Consider the following 19,439-nt stretch of genomic DNA (forward strand, 5'->3'; position numbering starts at 1 on the left):
TATAAAATTTAAAATATATAATCTTTATTAATTTTTTTTATAAATTGTCTAAAACTTTCATAATATTTTTTATAAATAAATTATGATAAAAAACAATAATACTTTTTATGAATAAATATATTATTTTTATAATATATAACATGAACATATAAATATGTTATATGAATAAATTTTTAGTCATAATCTTTTATAAATAAATATATTATAAATATAATTTATTTTTTATAATAACTTTTTACTATAACCATTCTAAAAATGAATAAGTATTTATACTTATAATATAATTTTTTTAATTTATATAAAAAATAATTTTAAAAATTGAATTTCGAATCTCCCCTTCAGCTAAGAGTCGAAAAATATAATTAAGGGATGCTCCAATTTAGTGGGAGCCACAATTAAAATAGCTACCAAACAAATCAGTTCCCAAGTTCCCTCTTTTTTCTTTCATTTCAGCCGTGAATGAATTGCAGATCTTCATATATATAAAGTTGGCTCTTTCTTTTTGATTGTGATCCATCACCCAACACCCATTTCTCACCACAGCTTCACCAAACACATCACTCTTAACTTTTTTTAACTTTATTCATTTTGTTTTGCTAATTTAGGTAAAGATTATATAGGCTTACTCATGGCTTACGAGGCTTGTCTCCAGCATTAAACCTTGTTCCAAGGATTCTCTTCATCAAGCTTCATGTGTTTGTTTGTTTGTTTGTTTTCCCCCCTCTCACTACATTTTCAAAGTGGTGTTTTAATTTCTCAAGCAATCTCTTTGGCCAATCCGTTGTCTTTGGCAACGTTAAATTCTATAAATCTTTCTTGTTTTCTGGAATCAAAATTATTCTGATAGTTACAATCGTTTTGTTTTTATATATGTCAGGATAATTTATATGTATTATGCAGTTAGGGTATCGTTAAACCAGTGGGGGTTTAGGTCAGGGTTGGTGTTTAAAAGTCGTTTGAGAGTTTCGCATACTGACATAAATGGAGTGCAGCTTTTTTAGTTCAAAGTATATGCCAATGTCTGAGATAGCACGTCTTGAAAGGACAAATTCAAGCCAGTTTTCGAGTTTCAGGCCATTGGTTGAAGTTAAATCCACCCCACACTTCAGTTCTTGCAGAGGTAATTTTAAATTCTTATACTTTTAATTAGAAGGGCCTGGCAGGTTATGTTCAGTCAATTCAATTTTTGTCCGATTCCTGATGTAAAACAGAACATAAAGTTGAGGATTAGTTGTCCTGTTTTGATTCTGTTTCATGTAGGGAAATGATTAGCTTAAGATGCCATTGATTGGAAAGTAATGATTTCAGGTATATCTCCGAAGGCTTCTCATTCAAGTACTCCGAACTACAGTTATGTGCCAAAGCAAGCTGTCAGTTCAGTTGATGAAGAAAAACTTGGAGCAGGAAATTTATTATATCAGATTAATGGCACAAATTCAAGTTTGTTTTCGAGGAATTTGAGAATATTGGATTCTTTTGATGATGAATATGGTGGAGTCATTGTTGATTCAGAAAGATTACCAGCTAATTCAACTGTCTTTGCTTCCATGCTTAGTTTCTCAATTTCTCACTGGAAATCAAAGGTGATATAAATCTCTGTCTGTGCTTTGTTTTCTTTGCCTCCCAAGTCTTTAACCATAGTGCTTCCCTGTATTTATATTGTGACGGGTATGTCACAACCTTTGGTGACAAAACCTCGAGAGACATGTAGGTATTTAAGAAGGACAATTTTTAGGTGAAGTCATGACATAAAAATGCAACTTTTTATTATCAAGAGATGGCCGGACAGCAGTAAGTTTAGGATATTACTGATCTTAATTCATTATCTGCAGGGAAAGAAGGGAATTTGGCTGAAGTTGCCAGTGGAAAAATCAGATCTTGTTCCAGTTGCTATCAAGGTATCTTCCAGACATTAAAACATGGCACAAATGTTTCACTGGCTTCACTAAACCTATGTTATCCAGACTTGAGTGCTCATGAACTACATATAAGTCTTATATGGTTTCATACCTTATAAATGTTGGATACTGATACTTTTAGAGAAAATAGAGAGATTGGAAGTAGATGAGAACTTAAGCGGTTGACAATTAGCACTTAAGTTGGATGAATTGACAAAAAGTTGAGGGAAAGAAGGTGAAACTGGAGAAACATTTTGCCTATATTTTGCATTCAATTCACTCTTTCAATAATCTTCGATGCAGGAAGGGTTTGAATATCACCATGCAGAGAGAGGATACGTAATGTTAACTTACTGGCTACCTGAAGGACCCAGCATGCTTCCTGCCAATGCTTCACATCAAGTAGGCGTTGGAGGATTTGTCATCAATGACAAAAACGAGGTACCATATCACTTGCGCTTCAGCTGACACTGCAGGAAGAGAAGAACCACTATTAAGTTATCTGTCTTAAAGTTGAGTTATAATTCAATCATTTGCAATGATCAACTACAGGTTCTTGTAGTACTAGAGAAATACTGTGCTCCCCAATTTGTTGGACTTTGGAAAATACCAACAGGTTTCATTGTTGAGGTATAGTTATTTGGTTCGAATTCTATTGAAAGAAAGTAGAACTCAAAATCAAAGCAAAGATTTTTTCAATCAATACACTTTTTATTTGGTTTGGCAGTCAGAGGAGATATTTACAGGAGCTGTAAGAGAAGTCAAGGAAGAAACTGGGGTAAGTATTTCTGTTTGATAGATCTCCTTTTAGGTACTATTCTGAATTAGATCTTATAGTTAGTTCAAAGTATTTAAAGAGTCTGATTAGGCTAACGCGTTGTACTTGCAGGTTGACACTGAATTTTTGGAAGTAGTAGCATTCAGGTAACAGATTACAACTGATATTTTTGATGTCATCGAATCCTATCGAAAGTTTCTTGTATGGTAATCCATGTAATATAAATTTTTGGTATCTGGTTCTTAATATTTGGCAGGCATGTGCACAATGTGGCCTTTGAAAAGTCTGATTTGTTCTTCATCTGCATGCTAAAGCCTGTATCAACTCACATTATGGTTGACGATCATGAAATTCAAGCAGCCAAAGTAAGTTCCTCCCTACCCTACACGTATTCGAAAAGAGATGTTTAGTGCTATGAAGCAGATATCTTGTTGATACTATTAGATTGGCTATTATTGCAGTGGATGCCATTAGTTGAGTTTGTGGAGCAACCATTGATTCAACAAGATTGTATGTTCAAGAAAGTGATTGATATCTGCATTGAGCGTCTGGGGAAGCGTTATTGCGGGTTATCTGTACATCAAGTGGCTTCTACATTTGATGGCAAAACATCGTCTCTGTACTATAATGTCATCGACTCACAACATAACAACTGTATAGGCAACTGAAACAGATCCTGATCTCACTGCCTAGTGAATGTACTTTCTAATCCACGGGAAGCTTAAGATCTACACGATTTATGACCTGTAATTACCACTATCTTAGTAATGTACATATTATGACTTTGAATGTAAGATCATGAGATCTTGTATTGATAATTGAAGATTCCAGGGAATGCTTACATTTGACGTTAACTCTTCAATTGGAGAGATTAATCAGGGAAAAATGAATATTAGGTTAAGCAGCAATGTTATAAAACATATAAATATCCGCTAATTAATTATTTTCTGTTGGCAAACCTAAGCATATTTAGTTGGTAGTTAATAATATGTCTGCAAATTCTCTTGTCCCAAACTTGTAAACTAATATTGATGTTTTGGGAGCTGTAGTCGTCACATGACAATATGCTACAATGCTGGACAAAACATAGCTTAAAATGGTCATAAGAAATTATTACTACTAAATGTCACTATAATGACAATTAATTAGTACATTTTATTACACATAATCATTTTAAATCTACCCAAACTGATAAATCTCTTTAAAATTTGAAAATTATAATGATAAAAATTCCATTTTTAACTCCCCTTAAATTTATAATTTATTTTATATAAATATATAACATTATATTTTACATTGAATTTCAAGAAATAAAAACTCTTAGAATTATTTATGAAAATATTAAACTTTTTAAAAGGAAATAAATTCCTTTTTTTTCACCCAATAAATTTTTTGAAATCTAAAAGCAAACAAAAGAGAGATCAAAGTCAAATAATTATCAACAGATTAACCCCTTAATCCAAGCTATTTTTCTAATATTTCTTTTAACTATTTTAAATAATTAATTGATAATTGAAATCCTAAAAATATAAAATAAATGTTAAGACCAGAGTTCTTTACCTTTTTTATACCAAACAAATCAAGCTTCAACTTCACTTTACCTGCGAAAAAGCTTCACTCATTCATTCATGCATCTCCTTTTTTTTCCTCTAAGAAGAACAAGAGAGTTGCTTGAATTGAATTGCCTCAAAACTCTTTGATGTCTGTCCCAGAGCTGTTTCCTTTAACTTCTCTTTGTCTCCTTTTCTCTGTAAGCTACAAAGCTTCAATTTTTCCCTAATATTTCATTTTTTATGCTTTCATTATTGTAATTTCCTGGATTTATGGCTGTCTTTCACTATATTAGTGTGCAAATGTTTACTTTGTTGATTTTCTCGTATTTTTTTATTTGGGTTTCCTGGGAAAACCTGGGAAAAGGGAAAGTTGATTCCCTTACCTCTTACTTTTCTCAAATTGAAAAATCCCAACTCTCAAAAGCTGTTACTTTTCATCTGTTTTGCTTTGTAACCAAAATTAATTCTTGGGGATTTCGTCTTTCTGGGTATTTATGCTTAGACTTCTAAGTAGTAGATAATTATTTGTATAATAACCTAATCTTGACTCCTTGGTGATACAATCCTTATATTTGTTTTCATGGTTTGGTGCAGAAGAAGAGGAGCCTGTGATATAGATTGAAGAAGCAAGTTAGATTTAAAAAGGACAATGCGGTTGTTTCCATCGAATTCGAGTAAGGGTCAGAGTAATGGTGGAAGCAATCGTGCTTTGTTGCATCTCAATGTATATGACCTCACACCTATAAATAACTACCTTTACTGGTTTGGGATTGGGATATACCACTCGGGTATAGAAGGTATTATTTCTCCTTTATGATAATTGTATTTTTTTATATATATTTTTTCATGTGAACTTCGATTTTGCTGTTCAGATATGGATATTATTAAGTTGATTTGCATAAATAGCTTTGGACATACGGGCATGGCAGAATGTGATATGGTTTTCTATACCGACACTCTTTATATGCATAGAAATCTTTACCTTGATGGCAGTAATTAATCTCATTTTGCTATCACTGTTTAATAAATTTGTTGAGAGTTACCAGCTTATGATGATTTGTCATTTATTCGAAGTTAATGTTAACCTTTGATTTTCTCCCGCCTTTTATTTTCTGATTTCTGTGGTTTTAACCTATTCTGCACTAATTTAATCAGTACATGGTTTGGAGTACGGATTTGGAGCACATGAGTACCCCACAAGTGGGGTGTTTGAAGTGGAACCAAGAAGTTGTCCCGGCTTCATATTCAGAAGATCAATAGTATTGGGCAGCACTAACTTGTCTCGTTCAGAATTTCGGTCACTTATGGAGCAGCTTTCCCAGAAGTACCATGGGGACACGTACCATTTAATTGCTAAGAATTGCAACCATTTCACCAATGAAGTATGCATGCAGCTAACTGGAAAGCCTATTCCTGGATGGGTAAATAGGCTGGCTCAATTAGGTGAAGAAATTGTCTGCTTTCAGTTTAATGTTATCTTGTACTTAATCACTTAACCACGATGACTTCTAATGGCTTTAGATCACATATCCGTATGGCATGGTTATAAAAGTTATCTCATTGTTAGATATTTGAATGTCTATACTTATATTTCTTCATTTTATGAAGAATTTTGAATGATGGGATGAAGTAGCTCCCAACTCTTCTTTTTTCTAGTATATGTAAATGGGTTTTTGTCCTTTCATGCAATAAATTGATCTGATGAGTGAAGTTTTTAAAGTTTCAGGTTCATTTTGTAACTGTCTACTTCCAGAAAGCATTCAGGTTACTGCAGTTCGACATCTTCCTGATCATCCAGCATATTCCGGTAAGCTTCTTCTAGCAACCATACCATTTACCATTTTTTACAAGTTTCACCCATATGCCTGCAAATGATTCAGAAGTTTGGTTACTTTCAATATGAATTCGTACTGGATCCTCGGTGATGGATCAAAAAGCAATTGTTTGCCAAGGTTATTGACGATTATGTTTTTGATCAGGCTATTTTTCCAACGCAGATGATGAAAGATCAAATTCTGCTGCAACATCTTTAACAGGAGAGAGCGATGAAGAGGATGCAAATCATCATCTCTTGACTACACAAAACAGTGATGTCGCATTTCTAAAAGAGAAGCCACTGAGGTTTGCCAAAGAACTCCTCTGATTTTTCCTCCAACTATAACTGTTTCTGTTGTGAGTCTTTCTGCCATGTGGTCCGAAATGCCACTGCAATGACGCTGATTACTTCCTTTTCATTCTTAAAGCATGATAATGCCCCAACTTATTCCTTTACTAGTGTGACCATTAAAGCCAAATATTTAGATTCTGTATTATTAGTTGCATTTCCTTTCTCCTTGTGAGGAAATTATAATAATTTTCTGGTTTCTTTTGTTGATGGGACATGAGTTCTTGGGTGTGTTTCTAGGTTAGTTTAAGCCAAAAGGCTTTAATAGTTGCGAACATATGAATCTGCATTGATTTGGATGAAATGGATCCATGGCTATGGCCATTGTTTATAATTGACAACATTTACCAACTGAAGTTAGCTTCTTTTGTTTTGAAGATGCAATAACTACCAGTTACACTCGATCGAGTAATTACAATTCACACTAATAATCAGAATATATCTAGACCAAAAGACGATTGTGACTTTTAACTCAATCATAGCGGCTGCAAAAATGCCATTTATGCCCCTTTCTGGATGCGAGAGAGAGAGGGAGAGAGAAAGAATAATGAGAAACTCGTTTTTCTATTAAAAAATTGCAATAAGAATAAAAAGTCAAACCCAAAACCCCTCCAACAAGGAGCAAAAATAAAGAGATTTTTCAATCTTCCCGTGGCTGAGTCGAAATGTGGGGGAGTCTGCAACTATAAAAAAAACTTTCCCTTATGATGGAAAGTAAGGGAAAGAATTATCCTTCCCTTTGTTTGAATAGCTCAATTTTTAATTGGGTAAATTATCTGGGCGGTCACCCAACTTTTCAACTAATGTGGGTCTGTTTTTATTTGTCTAATAATAAATTTAACCTTTTAATATATACGCATTTTATCATTTAATCTTAAATCTAAAAATTTAACTCTCGGTATTACAAAATTTTTCATTTAGTTCTAATTCTAAAGACATGAGTTCATATTTTATTAATCAAATAATAATTTTAGATGCAATCAATGTTAATTATAGAGGCAAATATCAAATTCACACACTAACTTAGATTTAATGTGCAATGTGATATGTAAATTTTAATTTGATTCAATTATACATATAATACTTTGATTTTGATTCAATTATAAACATTTAAAATAAGTAAATAAATTCAGCAGTTTTCATGTGAGGCAAATAATTTTTCTTTTTTGTATATGCAAAAAGTAAACCTAAAATGATATTACATCTAGTATGGCATTAATGATTTGTGAAAACTGAACTAAATTTAATATTTATTTATCATATTGTAAAAAGTCAAAGTTCATGTATCAAATTGAATATTAAATCATAATTCATGTACAACTTTGAAATATATCCCTGAAGATTTTGTTTTTTAATTTTTTACAAATAATCTCCCAAATTTAACCCCAACCTTTAATTTTTGTTGTCTAATAACCAAAACCTTTAAAAGTTAAATTCTAGAATTAGGAGACACTAATAAGAGACTCAATTGAGAGGAATATTACTCATGTAAGTTGCAAAATTCAATAAATTTAGTTCAGGGCAAACTAGAGATCAAAATCTACTTGATTTATATTGCAATGTTTGTAAATTCATTGCTAAGGTTCGCTGTGTAATCTCCAGGTAAGTTCACAACTTCACACAATGCTGTGTGGTTTAAATGTATAGTTGTGCATTTCAATTATTTGCATGATTGATATTGGATTTAGAAATCATTCAAACAGCTCCTATCATATTAAATTTGCAGGATTTTCCTCACCCTCTCATCAAATCCCAAAACTATTTTTTTCCCTTTATTTTCACTCTTTTCTTATCACTTTCATCCTTCATCATATCAAAAGTTTCAATAATTCAAGCTTTGGATCACCATAAACCATGTTTTCAAGCACCTCTTTCCAGTTTCATATCAGTTTATAAATCTTTTTGACTCACCTTTCCAACTTAAAGATTCCACACTCTTCTTCACTGATTCATCATAGTACACTTTGGGCTTAAAGGTCCCCCACCTTGCTAAGCGTGACCCAATGCATAAGAATAGTTACTTGCCAAGAAGCAAAGGTGACTTGGTTTTATTTTAGGATCTGTGTTTTGCTTTGGGTTAGTGTCATATTTAACCTTTAAATTATGGCAAATAGCGGTATATTAGTAGTATTTTGAAAATACGAAATGTGAAATTTAATGTGTATATCAATGGTTATAGTAGAGGATTGCTTGATGCTGGACCTATAGAGAAATCAAAAGCAACCATGATTCCTCAAGTGTTGAAAAAGTCATCACAAATATTCAATGGCGCTCCAAAGAAATGAACTTTATAATTATATTATGGGAAAAGAAACGAAACTCAAGCAAGCATCTGAATAATTAAGATAAACTATGTAATTAACCTACCCTTGCACACTACAAGGAATGAATCTCCTTTCCTTTATTCTTAAACCTTCATCTTTACCTAAAAGAGAAAAACGACCTTGGAACATCATTACTTGTTTAGCTTTGATTTTCCTTAACAATCTCATTCATTTTCGCAATTTTGATTGTCGAAACTAACACAAATGGATGAAATATTTATGGCCATAGAGAAGTCTTGTAAAGAAGTGGCCTTGGAGTGGAGTACCAAAGAAAAAATGAGGGGGTTTGACCATTTTCTTCATGAACATCCATTGAACTTCTGTGATACTCACTCGTTGCTCAAAGAATTTCTTAACTGTTCGGGATGTGGCGAAGGCTTATCGGGTTTGATCTGTGCATGCAGTACCTGCTACAACTTTTTCCTCCATAAATCCTGTGCCGAGCTTCCAAGAGAGATCCAAAATTTCTTTCATCCATGCCCTCTTCTCCTCAACATTCTAAATTCCTATACATGTAATGCTTGTTTCAAAGAAGGCTCAGGTTTTACCTACCGCTGCGTCAAGTGTGATTTTGATATGCATGTTAAATGCGCCCAACGACCCACCATACAATCACAAGGGGATGAAGAAGAGCTTATTCAACATTTTACTCACTGGCATCCCCTAAAACTTGTTCCTCCCAATAATCATTTGGAGGTTGGGTGCGCCATATGTAACAAGCTCTGCTTTGTCAACGCCTCTGATACTTCCGCTTATGGTTGCCAGGATTGCAACTTTTATGTCCACCATTCATGCATGATCGATATTCCACGCCAAATCAATCATTTCTTTCATCGGTCATGTCCTCTGGTTTTACTCACCAAAAAACCTTACCAATGTGAGGGATGTGATGAAGCTAGCTCAGGCTTGGCCTTCTGCTGCGGAAAGTGTAAATTCCAATTGGATGTCAAATGCGCCTTGCTTCCGACTGTAGAATCTAAAGACGCCGAAAAGATTCAACATCCAGCCCACAAGCATCCACTAGCACTCCATGAAAGCAAGGAATTCGGCACTGAAGTTCGATGCAGAGCTTGTGGAGAACATTGCTTGTTAGATCCTTGTTTCGGTTGTAGCAAAATATCATGCACCTTCTTTCTACATAGAAAGTGTGTTGTTGAGTTGCAGCCGGAAATACATCATCCTTTTCATTCCCTACACCCTCTCACTCTACTCCGTGACTTATCTTACCAGTGTAAGGTTTGTTATGAAGATGTCTTAGGGTTGGCCTATTGTTGCGTACAATGTAAATTCCAACTGGATGTCAAATGCACCTTATTTCCGACTATAGAGTCCAAAGATGCTGATAAGATTCTACATTGTGCCCACAAGCATCCCCTAGCACTTTGTGACAGCAAGGAATTAGGCGATGAAGTTCGATGCAGAGCATGCGCAAAGAGTTGCTTTGCTCCCTTCTTCGGTTGTACGGAATGCAACTTCTTTTTACACAGATCTTGTGCTGTTAAGGTACAAGAGAAAGAGATCCATCATCCCTTTCATCCCCTACACGCTCTCACCCTCTCATCACCCCTACCACTTCCTCATCATAAAGCCTTTCAATGTTCTTCATGCCTGGGGTTGGATGACTGGTTTTTGCTGCGGTATCGTTGTGCCAAATGTGACTTTGAGCTTCATATCGATTGTTCTAAGCCTAAGGTCACAATACCCGACTTCAAGTATGAACGTCACATACACTACCTCTCTTATTTTGATAACACACTTGCCCCTGTTGAGTGCAACATTTGCCATGAGCATGCTCAAACGGGCTTCTTTCGATGCGTGGCTTGTGCATTTAACATCCATATCTACTGCATTCGCTCAACACCAAAGACAATAAAACATCAACGCCATTTGCATCCTTTGACTGTTACAAAATCGCCTTTCCAATATGAAATGATTTCCTCTGAACATGCAAATTGCTCAAATGATGAGTTCTATTGTGATGTTTGTGAGAAAAGAAGATATAAATTTGAATCAGTTTATTATTGTCCAGAATGCAAATTTATTGCTGAGGTTCGCTGTGTAATCTCCGAAGTAAGTTTACATTCTGAATTCTGCATAGCTTGTTCATTTATAATTTCCATTCTATTATCAATTCTAGCATAACTAATATTACGTTTGATTTCAGCTATTACCATCCTTAACTATTTCAGAGGAGCAGACTACGGAGAAAGGCACAGTCGGTTCCAGAAATGAGGGCAGTTCTGCAGTAGAAGAAACCATTGGGAATCTAAATGATCAAATTGCAAAGTCTAAGCAAGAGAGAAAGGCTTTAAAAAAAGAAGTTGAGAAACATCGAGAAATATTAAAGGGTCTTGAGGAGGAACTAGAGCAGAAAAATTGGGAAGTAAGAAAACTTAAGACTGATTGTTTCTTGTACAAGTATCGCCTCAGCCTCGACATGAAAGGACATGAGAATCCAACTAAAGCTTCTGCTGATCTGCCTTGACTTCGCAATGAGAAATGAATACACTGTTTGTCTTGGTAAATGCAGTCGAGAAGCACTTCTATTTACCTTTGCTTCCCTCCAGTAGAATAAGGATGTGTTTGGCTTCAAACTGATCCCTGAGCCGACACCAACTTGTGTTGTTCGCCAGAATAAAAGCAGTCCAGTTCCATTTGTATTCACTCCACGTGTTTCTCACAGAAACTATAATTGTTGGCATTCATGAATATTTGTATTTAGTGGCAAGTAAATTTGTTATATGTTCCAGTGGATCTGATATGATCTTGTGTTGAGTTTGGCTAGAAATTTTATGACCGATAATAACATCACTGTTTATGCAGACAGACCTTTATACTGAAGATCGGATTGGTTTAAAGAGCTTAATGATGCTGGAAGGGTCTACTTATGTTAGTGTCTCAGGTCGTCATCTTAGAATTTCCAGAAAATACATGAAAAAACATGTTGTTATTAAAGTCTAGGATTCTATAGGAGTTGAGAAACAAAACTAAGCGATCACAGCAGTCTTGAGCATTAAGCAATAGAGACTTGCTGAACAAACAAAAGAATCGAGCTAAGAAGAGCAAGAGCAGATTGCTTGAGTTAAACCAAAACAAGAAGAAATTTAGCTGAATGATTCATCATCATATATCAGAAAGAACAAAACATTACATATACAAGTAATTAACTTGTCAAAATGAAGAATGTCACCTAAACACACCTAACTCCAGTAACAATGTCTTGAAACTCATAAAACATTGCTTGCACACTTGGTTAAGCTGATTCATTACAAACATAGTTCAAATGTAACTAAGTAACAAAACATCAAGCAAACAACAAAATGACAGCTGCATGTTCTTCAGCTGCAACCTACATGGCTCAATTCCAAGGGGCTGCATGTAAGCCATCTTTTAACACTCCTCCTTGGCTTTCATGCTGCAAACACCCAATCTAACTCTCAGATTCTTGAACCTTGTTACACTAAGATGCTTTGTCAATATATTAGCCAACTAGTCTTCTGAATTGCAAGGAACCAGTCTGATTTCTTGAGATTGTTCCATTTCCCTAACAAAATGAAACTTGACTTAAAATGCTTTGTTTTCCCATGAAACACTAGATTCTTTGCAATTTCAATAGCATATTGATTATCACTTCTGATCTCTATTTCTTCTCTTTGGTGCAAGTTCATATCTGCCAAGATCTTCCTTAACCAAATTGCTTGGTTAACAGCTCCTGCAGCTGCTACATATTCTGTTTCAGCTGTTGATTGAGCAACAATAAACTGTTTCTTTGAGTTTCAACAAAAAATAGCTGATCCAAGGGTGAACAAATACCCTGAAGTGATTTTCATGTCATCAATTGATCCTGCCCAATCACTGTCATCAAAACTAAGAAGCTTTATGCTATCAACCTTGTTGAACATAACTCCAAAGCTTAAAGTTCCCTTGATGTACCTCAGTACTCTCTTTGCAGCTTGAAAATGACTCACATTGCAACAATGCATGAACCTGGATAGGAGATTGACTCCAAACATAAAGTCTAGCATTGTGGATGTTAAGTAGAGCAAACATCCCACTAGGCTCCTATAGGTTGATTCATTCACTTTCTCGAAATCACCTTGGCTAGACAGCTTTTCTCCGACAACAACTGGAGTACTAGTTGCCTTACAATTTTGCATGGAAAATTTGTTTAGAACTTTCAAGGCAAATGCCTTCTGACTGATGAAGATCCCTTGTTGAGTCTGAGATACTTCCATGCCAAGAAAATAGGACATTTCACCCAAATCTGACATTTCAAACATATTTTCCATTTTGCCTTTAAAATCAATCAGCATAACATTGTTTCCACCTGTCACTAACAAGTCATCCACTTACGAGACTATAAGTAGTGTTTCATCACCTTTCTTCTTCACATACAGTGTTGGTTCACTGAGGCTCCTCTCGAACCCCAAGCTTGTTAGGTAGTTGTCAATTCTGTCATAACAGGCCCTTGGTGCTTGTTTTAAGCCATATAAGGCTTTTCTCAGCTTATACACTTTGTCCTCTTCACCAGCAACCTTAAAACCCTCTGGTTGTTCAACAAATATCTCCTCATCAAGAAAACTATTGAGAAAGATAGATTTCACATCAAGTTGATATTTTTTCCACTGCCTTTGAGCAGCTAATGCAACCAGTAGTCTAATTGTATCAAGTCTTGCCACTGGTGCAAATGTTTCAAAGTAGTCAATCCCATATTTCTGACTGAATTGTTCACTACTAACCTTGCCTTCAGCTTTTTCAAAGTCCTTTCAGCATTTTTTTTGCTAGAAACACCCATTTTGTAACGACTCGAATTTTACGGTTATCGAAAAATGTATTTTCAGGTCTCCGTTTCTAAAAGATATGTTCGTAAATATTTATTAAAAATATTTATGATGTTAAATTGAGTGGTTAATTAGGCTTTAATTAAGTGAATTTAGCTTAATTAAGAGTAATTAGGAAAAATGACTAAATTGAATAAAGTGTAAAAGTTTAATTGTATATTAAAAGAAAATAAAAAGGACCAAAATGACAATTATGCTATTTTTCCTAAGTGAGGCCGCAAATGATTTTTATGCATTTATATTAAATTATTATTATTTATTATTTTGGTTTTATATTTGATATTTATTAATGTTATTTTTATTAAATTGATATTATATTGTGAAATAAATTAAAGTAAAGACAAATGTATGGTAATAAAAATATACACGTGTAATAATTATATTCGTACAATTGGGATATATTTATTTAATTACTTTTTATTTAAGTAAATAGATATTTATTATTTATTATTAAGTAAAAGATATTTATTAATTAAATAATTATATTATAAGATTTTTATGTGATAAATAAATTAAAACATGACAAATGTATGATGATGATATAGTACATGTGTAAATATAAGTAATATTACACTTGTAATAAATATATTGATTATTAAATAGATATTTATTAATATTTTATATTATTAAACAAATAAAGCATAAAATAAAAGAAAATTAAACAAATAAGGAAACCAAAACAGAATAGGCTATTCAAAAGTACCAGGGGAAAAAGAAGAAAAGAAAGAAAAAAGAAAAACTAGGGTTTAGAAGCTTTAAGCTTTAATTGATAAGTCAACTAAGTCTTTTTTATTTAAATTTGATGTTTTAGAAGCCTTAAAACAAAGTTTTGTTGAAATTAAGTTGAGGTTTTGAAATTTTTTAAGTTTTTGAACATAGTTCATGTTGAACAAAATAATAAATTAGGGGTTTAATTGAATGAATTTCAAGATAGAATTGAAAAAGGGGATCGAATTGTAAAGTAAGTTATAAGTTTTACATAGTAGGGATTAAATTGAAAGAAGTTTTAAATTAGGATTTTATTATGAACACTTGATAGTTAAATTGAATTCGATAGGAATTTGAATAAGAATGAAGTATGAATTAAGTTAGTAAAGTGAATGAGTTAGTTAGGATTTAATTGAAAATAAGGTATAAATTGAATAAAAATTCAATTATTTGTTATAATGAGTGCTGTAATTAATGGTATAATTATTTTAATTTCCGTAGCTAACATTGTGCCGGAAATCTCAGGCAAGAAAGGACAAGGCAAAGACAACGAGGGTTAGCTCGAAAATTACGGTTTGTATTTCTATAATCCGAACTTAAAATATAATTGTTGAAATTATTATTTAATATGTATGTTAATTGCATTGAGATGATTATTTGAATTGGAGTGAACATTGGTTGGAATTGAAAGGTGAATTTAATTATCAATTGTTTTATTTTGATTAAATGTTATGGTAAGCAATTAAGGTAAGTATTAATAATTGTTATTGAATTGAGTTGATATGAATATGTGATTATTGTGAAATTTGAATATTTGTTATTGAAAAGTAAAGTGAATTGTATTTAATTGAAAATATATGTGATTAATTGAAATATGTATTGGTTAAAAAAATTGAAAGTGAATTGAAAACTCTATTAACAGTATTCGGGCTAAGTCGGATATAATTGGCATGCTATAGGATTGGAAGCGTTCAGGGATACTTTGACCTTGAGTCGATGAGGTACTATAATTGTCGTACTGTTACTGTTCAGGATTAATTCCGATGAGGTACTCTGTACCATACTGTTACTGTTTATCTCGACTTGGTCGATGAGGCACTATGTGCCGTACTGTACTGGTGTGATGGTTGGATTTGTGTATCCGTCAGTGTCCGAGCCATGTTAATAGGGGTAAATAAAAGTATTGAATGACTGACTGTTACTGAATAACTGATTGCTACTGAGCAAATGTGATAAACCGTAATTCATATATATTTTTATCCCATGCTTAGCACATTTTATTGATGATTTTTCCTTAAAATTGGTGAATTCGATGCTCCTAATGCCTTAATTTAATGTTTTATACTTAGGTGAGCATAGGAGAGTGAAAGAAACGAGAAACGGGCCAAAAATGGAGAAAATAGGCCAACGTACGAAATCAACACGGCCTGGACCTCCTCACACAGGCAGACCACACGGCCGTGTCAATTTGGCAGAATCGAAGCATGACTCACACGGGTGGACCACATGCCCGTTCCTATTTAACAGGCTTGACCACGGCCTTAAGCAATCGCACACGGACGTGTCACACGGGCGTGTTCCTGCCGACCCCAAGTTTAGTCTAATTCGGAAAAGGCCAATTTTGAGGGTTCTTAGGCATTCTAAAGCCTATGAATACACCCTAGAGGAGGAGAAAAAGGAGGACACAGAGAAGGAAGTAGGGAACTGCTAAAGGAAAGTTGATTGATCCATCTCAGAAGCCGGATTCATCATCAAGACTGAAGATCTCCCCTCAATTTCCCTTCAGGAGTTTTGGGTTTTTCTTTATGTTTTGTATTCATTATTCTTCTGAGATGTTTACCTTTTTAGTTATGAACTAAAACCCCTAAATACCTAAGGGGAATGAAACCTAAGACCGATCTTGTTATTATTATCTGAATTGTATGATAAATATTTGACTTGTTCTTAATTATGTGTTCTTAATTCTTGTTTTGATATTCCAGGATATTGATTCAAGTTAAGCTCTTATTCAGAGGAGGAATAGGCCTTGTCAAGAGTACATTTGTCAAAATTAAGCAGAGTTGATTGTGCGCCTAGAGATAGGGTGACAAGATTTTGCTGGATTAGGGTGAAACCTAATAAGGGGATCCATAGATCGAGTTAATGCAACCCTAGGGAGTTAATTAGAAAGAGATTTCAATTATTCAACCTAGGGTTAGATGTTGTTAGTCTCGAGAGGGATAATAATATAACTTAGGGATTTCTACAGATCAAGTCCAATGAATAAATCGTCCAATTCAGAGTCAAATAACAAGTGAAGTCTAGGTGGATTTTTCATTAGGTATTGTCTTAATTCAATCGTTTTTCCAAAAGTAATTCCCCAATTCTATTTTCTGTGAATTCTTAGTTTAGTTAATTAGTTATAACAAACCCCATTATTCTTAGGCTAGATAATAAAAAGACAGTCATTACTAGTACTTTTAGTTCCTCTGGGTTCGACAATCCGGTCTTGCTAAAACTATACTACTGTTCGATAGGTACACTTGCCTTCATCGTGATTATAGTTAGTTTCAAGAACGATTCATTATAAATATTTAAAACCTGTTATCCGTAGTTGCTCCATAGTATTTAATATTCTATTGTAGAACAAGTAATCCAGACATACAATATTTTTGCTAAAGCAACACTTTTTAAAGTATGTGATTTCTATGCGTGCTTGAAAAATTTTGAAATTTCAATATTCTTAATGTAAAAAATTAAAAATGATTTTTTTCGTATTTAAGGGTATAATTGTTTAACTCAAAATGACTTCTGAAAAATGATTTCTGGAAAATGACTTACGCTGCTAGAAAAGTTAATATTTTCTAATGTTTGGATGAATTTGTGGAAAATATTTTTTATTGTTTGACATATTTCTTAAAAATATTTCATAAAAATTGTTTTCAATAAAACAAACATACATTTGAGATTTTCTTATCTTTTCATTGTTTAATTGAGTTTATTTTATATCTATAATTTTATATTTTACATTGTTTTTGCATATATTAAAAATATTTTGTTAATTTCAACTTCATTACAATGTCATTTTCTTAGTTGCATGACTAGCAAGTGAGTATTTTTTATTTAAAAATGTGTTAATTTTTATATAAAAATAAAATTACTTATAGAGGAGTTTTTTTTCCCGAAAAATAATTTATGCTTTTCAAAAGGATAAACCATTTTCCGTTGACCAAATTATTTTTTGTGAAACAAACACAAGAAAATGTTTTTTTACATTTTCCGTAAAACCTTTTACATGTAAACAAACGGACAATAAGTATGAATTTATGTTTTATATATTTTATGAAATGCTTGTTTATGATCCAATACTTTAAATAAGATTGAAGAATGAACAACTTGAATATTTTTACTTAAATATGTATATCTTTCATAACATATGTAATTGATATGATTAAAAAGTAGTAGTCATTTTTAAATATTTTATTTTATTTGGTGACCTTTACCAAATGTACTACTTTGCCTATTAGATTATTAGATTATTGTTTTTGGCACTAGTGACTCAACATTTGGATATGTGGTATGAAAAACTTAGAAAAAGTTAAATATACATGTATTGAATATATATCCAAATGCATATGACACAATTGGTGGCTATTTGATTCTTTGCGGATGAAATTTTCGATGGAAATCTTGATTATAGTAAATAGGATAATGTGATGTCTCTAATTAATATTCCATAAAACATTTCTAGGGTATTTTATTGTTATGTTGATTAAATTACAAGGTTGATCTTAGCTATTATAAGATTTTAATAGCATCCTTTATATTTTTTGAGTTTTAATAGATTTAGAGGATCATATTTCTATATTTAAGTTTGAATAGATATGAATAATAGTGCTTTCTCGCTTTAGTTGTTAGCTTAGAATATATAACTTGACTGAAATAATTATGAGAAAGTTATTATTGTGGAAGTTCAATGATTATCATCTACATGAATGATTAAAAGTGAAATATCTAATTGCAAAAAATTCTCTCGACTCTTGAATTGTATAATAATTTGAAAGAATGATTTGACCATTAGAAAACAATAATAATCTCTAAAGTTTGTTATGATTGAAATATATATGTACTCCTACAGCATCAATATTGTGAAAAAGGTTTTAAAAAGTATTTTGGTCAAGTTTTTGGCACCGTTTCCGGGGAACTAAGATATTAGGAACACTCGATTTTTATTACTTTAGCCATTTACTTTTACTGCAATTTAAATTTTATTCTAATTTTTATTACTAATTCTTCTTTTTCCCTTTTTCTGGCAGGTTTTTATAGTTTATGACTAGAAGAAACCCATCAGGACCATTACTTTTTGACAGTGAGATCAATCACATAGTTCGCAAAAACCAAAGAGAAATAAGGCGAAGCTTAAGATACACAGAGAACGAGCAAGAGGACGATATTCCAAACACAACTGAGGAGATGGCTGAAAATCAAGAAAATATGCCACCTCCTGCAATTGCTGTTAATCAAAATCTTGCTCCGCGCACTATATATGATTATGCTAAACCTTCTTTAACAGGAACTGAGTCAAGTATTGTAACATCCCCTAACCCTATACCGTCGCCGGAACAGGGTTACGAGACATTACCAGTCAGTACAGTCCAATTCCGGTCATTAATTAAAATAAATATTCACACACATCCTAGTTTTAAGATGTCATCCCTTCAATGGGCCCTCGCGGCCCAATATGAACAGTAAATTCAATTCGGGACTAATTTAGAATCACTACGAATTTTTTTGTAAATTTCAAAATTCATACTACATACCGTTGCCAACCATAATTTACTCATTTCATCAATACTTCTACAACCTAAATGACTCTCATAAAACATCCTAGGTACATGCCATTACCAATACTCAACATACTTTACCTCATTGAATTCGGGATCGACCTGGAATGCTGATTCAACAGTCTAGCGTTAACTTAACTTGCACACGAAAACAAACCGTACGCTGAGTATACACTCAGTGGTATTTCTATAATCTGAACACTTAAACAATTATAAAACATATTAATTTATATATATATTGAACTATTCAAACTCAATGAGAATTCAAACATTCACTTTCCAACCAATGTTTTGGTCTACTTTAAATTCAAAATCATTTATTATTTTTCAATAGCAATTAATCAATCAGT

The 19,439-nt window shown here is 33.0% G+C and overlaps 3 protein-coding genes across 10 annotated transcripts; all 3 read left to right on the plus strand.

The window, feature by feature from the left end:
- The first annotated feature begins 434 nt into the window (after positions 1 to 434).
- LOC107939539 (nudix hydrolase 8) lies at positions 435 to 3,524 on the plus strand. Of its 2 annotated transcripts, none has more exons than XM_016872883.2 (9): positions 435 to 1,120; positions 1,309 to 1,583; positions 1,833 to 1,898; positions 2,202 to 2,339; positions 2,451 to 2,528; positions 2,626 to 2,676; positions 2,788 to 2,822; positions 2,933 to 3,041; positions 3,138 to 3,524. In XM_016872883.2, the coding sequence occupies exons 1-9, from the start codon at positions 982 to 984 to the stop codon at positions 3,342 to 3,344; spliced, it is 1,098 nt and encodes a 365-aa protein (XP_016728372.1). In that variant the 5' UTR covers positions 435 to 981; the 3' UTR covers positions 3,345 to 3,524. The 2 variants fall into 2 exon arrangements, with proteins under 2 accessions (XP_016728372.1, XP_016728374.1); XM_016872885.2 differs by having other exon boundaries at positions 487 to 1,120; positions 3,121 to 3,524.
- A 705-nt stretch (positions 3,525 to 4,229) lies between these two features.
- LOC107939545 (deSI-like protein At4g17486) lies at positions 4,230 to 6,603 on the plus strand. Of its 7 annotated transcripts, none has more exons than XM_016872890.2 (5): positions 4,230 to 4,426; positions 4,824 to 5,026; positions 5,385 to 5,672; positions 5,950 to 6,036; positions 6,209 to 6,603. In XM_016872890.2, the coding sequence occupies exons 2-5, from the start codon at positions 4,879 to 4,881 to the stop codon at positions 6,370 to 6,372; spliced, it is 687 nt and encodes a 228-aa protein (XP_016728379.1). In that variant the 5' UTR covers positions 4,230 to 4,426; positions 4,824 to 4,878; the 3' UTR covers positions 6,373 to 6,603. The 7 variants fall into 7 exon arrangements, with proteins under 7 accessions (XP_016728379.1, XP_016728382.1, XP_016728381.1 ...); XM_016872893.2 differs by having other exon boundaries at positions 6,227 to 6,603; XM_016872892.2 differs by having other exon boundaries at positions 5,956 to 6,036.
- Positions 6,604 to 8,767: 2,164 nt separating this feature from the next.
- Positions 8,768 to 11,607, plus strand: LOC107939544 (uncharacterized). The gene is made up of 2 exons (XM_016872889.2): positions 8,768 to 10,787; positions 10,882 to 11,607. Exons 1-2 carry the CDS (start codon positions 8,922 to 8,924, stop codon positions 11,200 to 11,202), a joined length of 2,187 nt encoding a protein of 728 aa, XP_016728378.1. The 5' UTR covers positions 8,768 to 8,921; the 3' UTR covers positions 11,203 to 11,607.
- Positions 11,608 to 19,439: the final 7,832 nt, after the last annotated feature.

The sequence above is a fragment of the Gossypium hirsutum genome, chromosome A08 (genome assembly GCF_007990345.1).
Source record: "Gossypium hirsutum isolate 1008001.06 chromosome A08, Gossypium_hirsutum_v2.1, whole genome shotgun sequence".
Classification (NCBI taxonomy): domain Eukaryota; kingdom Viridiplantae; phylum Streptophyta; class Magnoliopsida; order Malvales; family Malvaceae; genus Gossypium; species Gossypium hirsutum.

What these genes read in the sequence shown, in the direction of transcription:
- LOC107939539 (XM_016872883.2), top strand. Translation starts at nt 982, where the DNA reads ATGGAGTGCAGCTTTTTTAGTTCAAAGTATATGCCAATGTCTGAGATA. An exon ending in TTGTTCCAGTTGCTATCAAG is followed by an intron (nt 1,899 to 2,201) that starts GTATCTTCCAGA and finishes TCTTCGATGCAG; the next exon opens with GAAGGGTTTGAATATCACCA. An exon ending in CAACAGGTTTCATTGTTGAG is followed by an intron (nt 2,529 to 2,625) that starts GTATAGTTATTT and finishes TTGGTTTGGCAG; the next exon opens with TCAGAGGAGATATTTACAGG.
- LOC107939545 (XM_016872890.2), top strand. Translation starts at nt 4,879, where the DNA reads ATGCGGTTGTTTCCATCGAATTCGAGTAAGGGTCAGAGTAATGGTGGA. An exon ending in ATACCACTCGGGTATAGAAG is followed by an intron (nt 5,027 to 5,384) that starts GTATTATTTCTC and finishes TAATTTAATCAG; the next exon opens with TACATGGTTTGGAGTACGGA. An exon ending in AAATAGGCTGGCTCAATTAG is followed by an intron (nt 5,673 to 5,949) that starts GTGAAGAAATTG and finishes AAGTTTTTAAAG; the next exon opens with TTTCAGGTTCATTTTGTAAC.
- LOC107939544 (XM_016872889.2), top strand. Translation starts at nt 8,922, where the DNA reads ATGGATGAAATATTTATGGCCATAGAGAAGTCTTGTAAAGAAGTGGCC. An exon ending in TTCGCTGTGTAATCTCCGAA is followed by an intron (nt 10,788 to 10,881) that starts GTAAGTTTACAT and finishes GTTTGATTTCAG; the next exon opens with CTATTACCATCCTTAACTAT.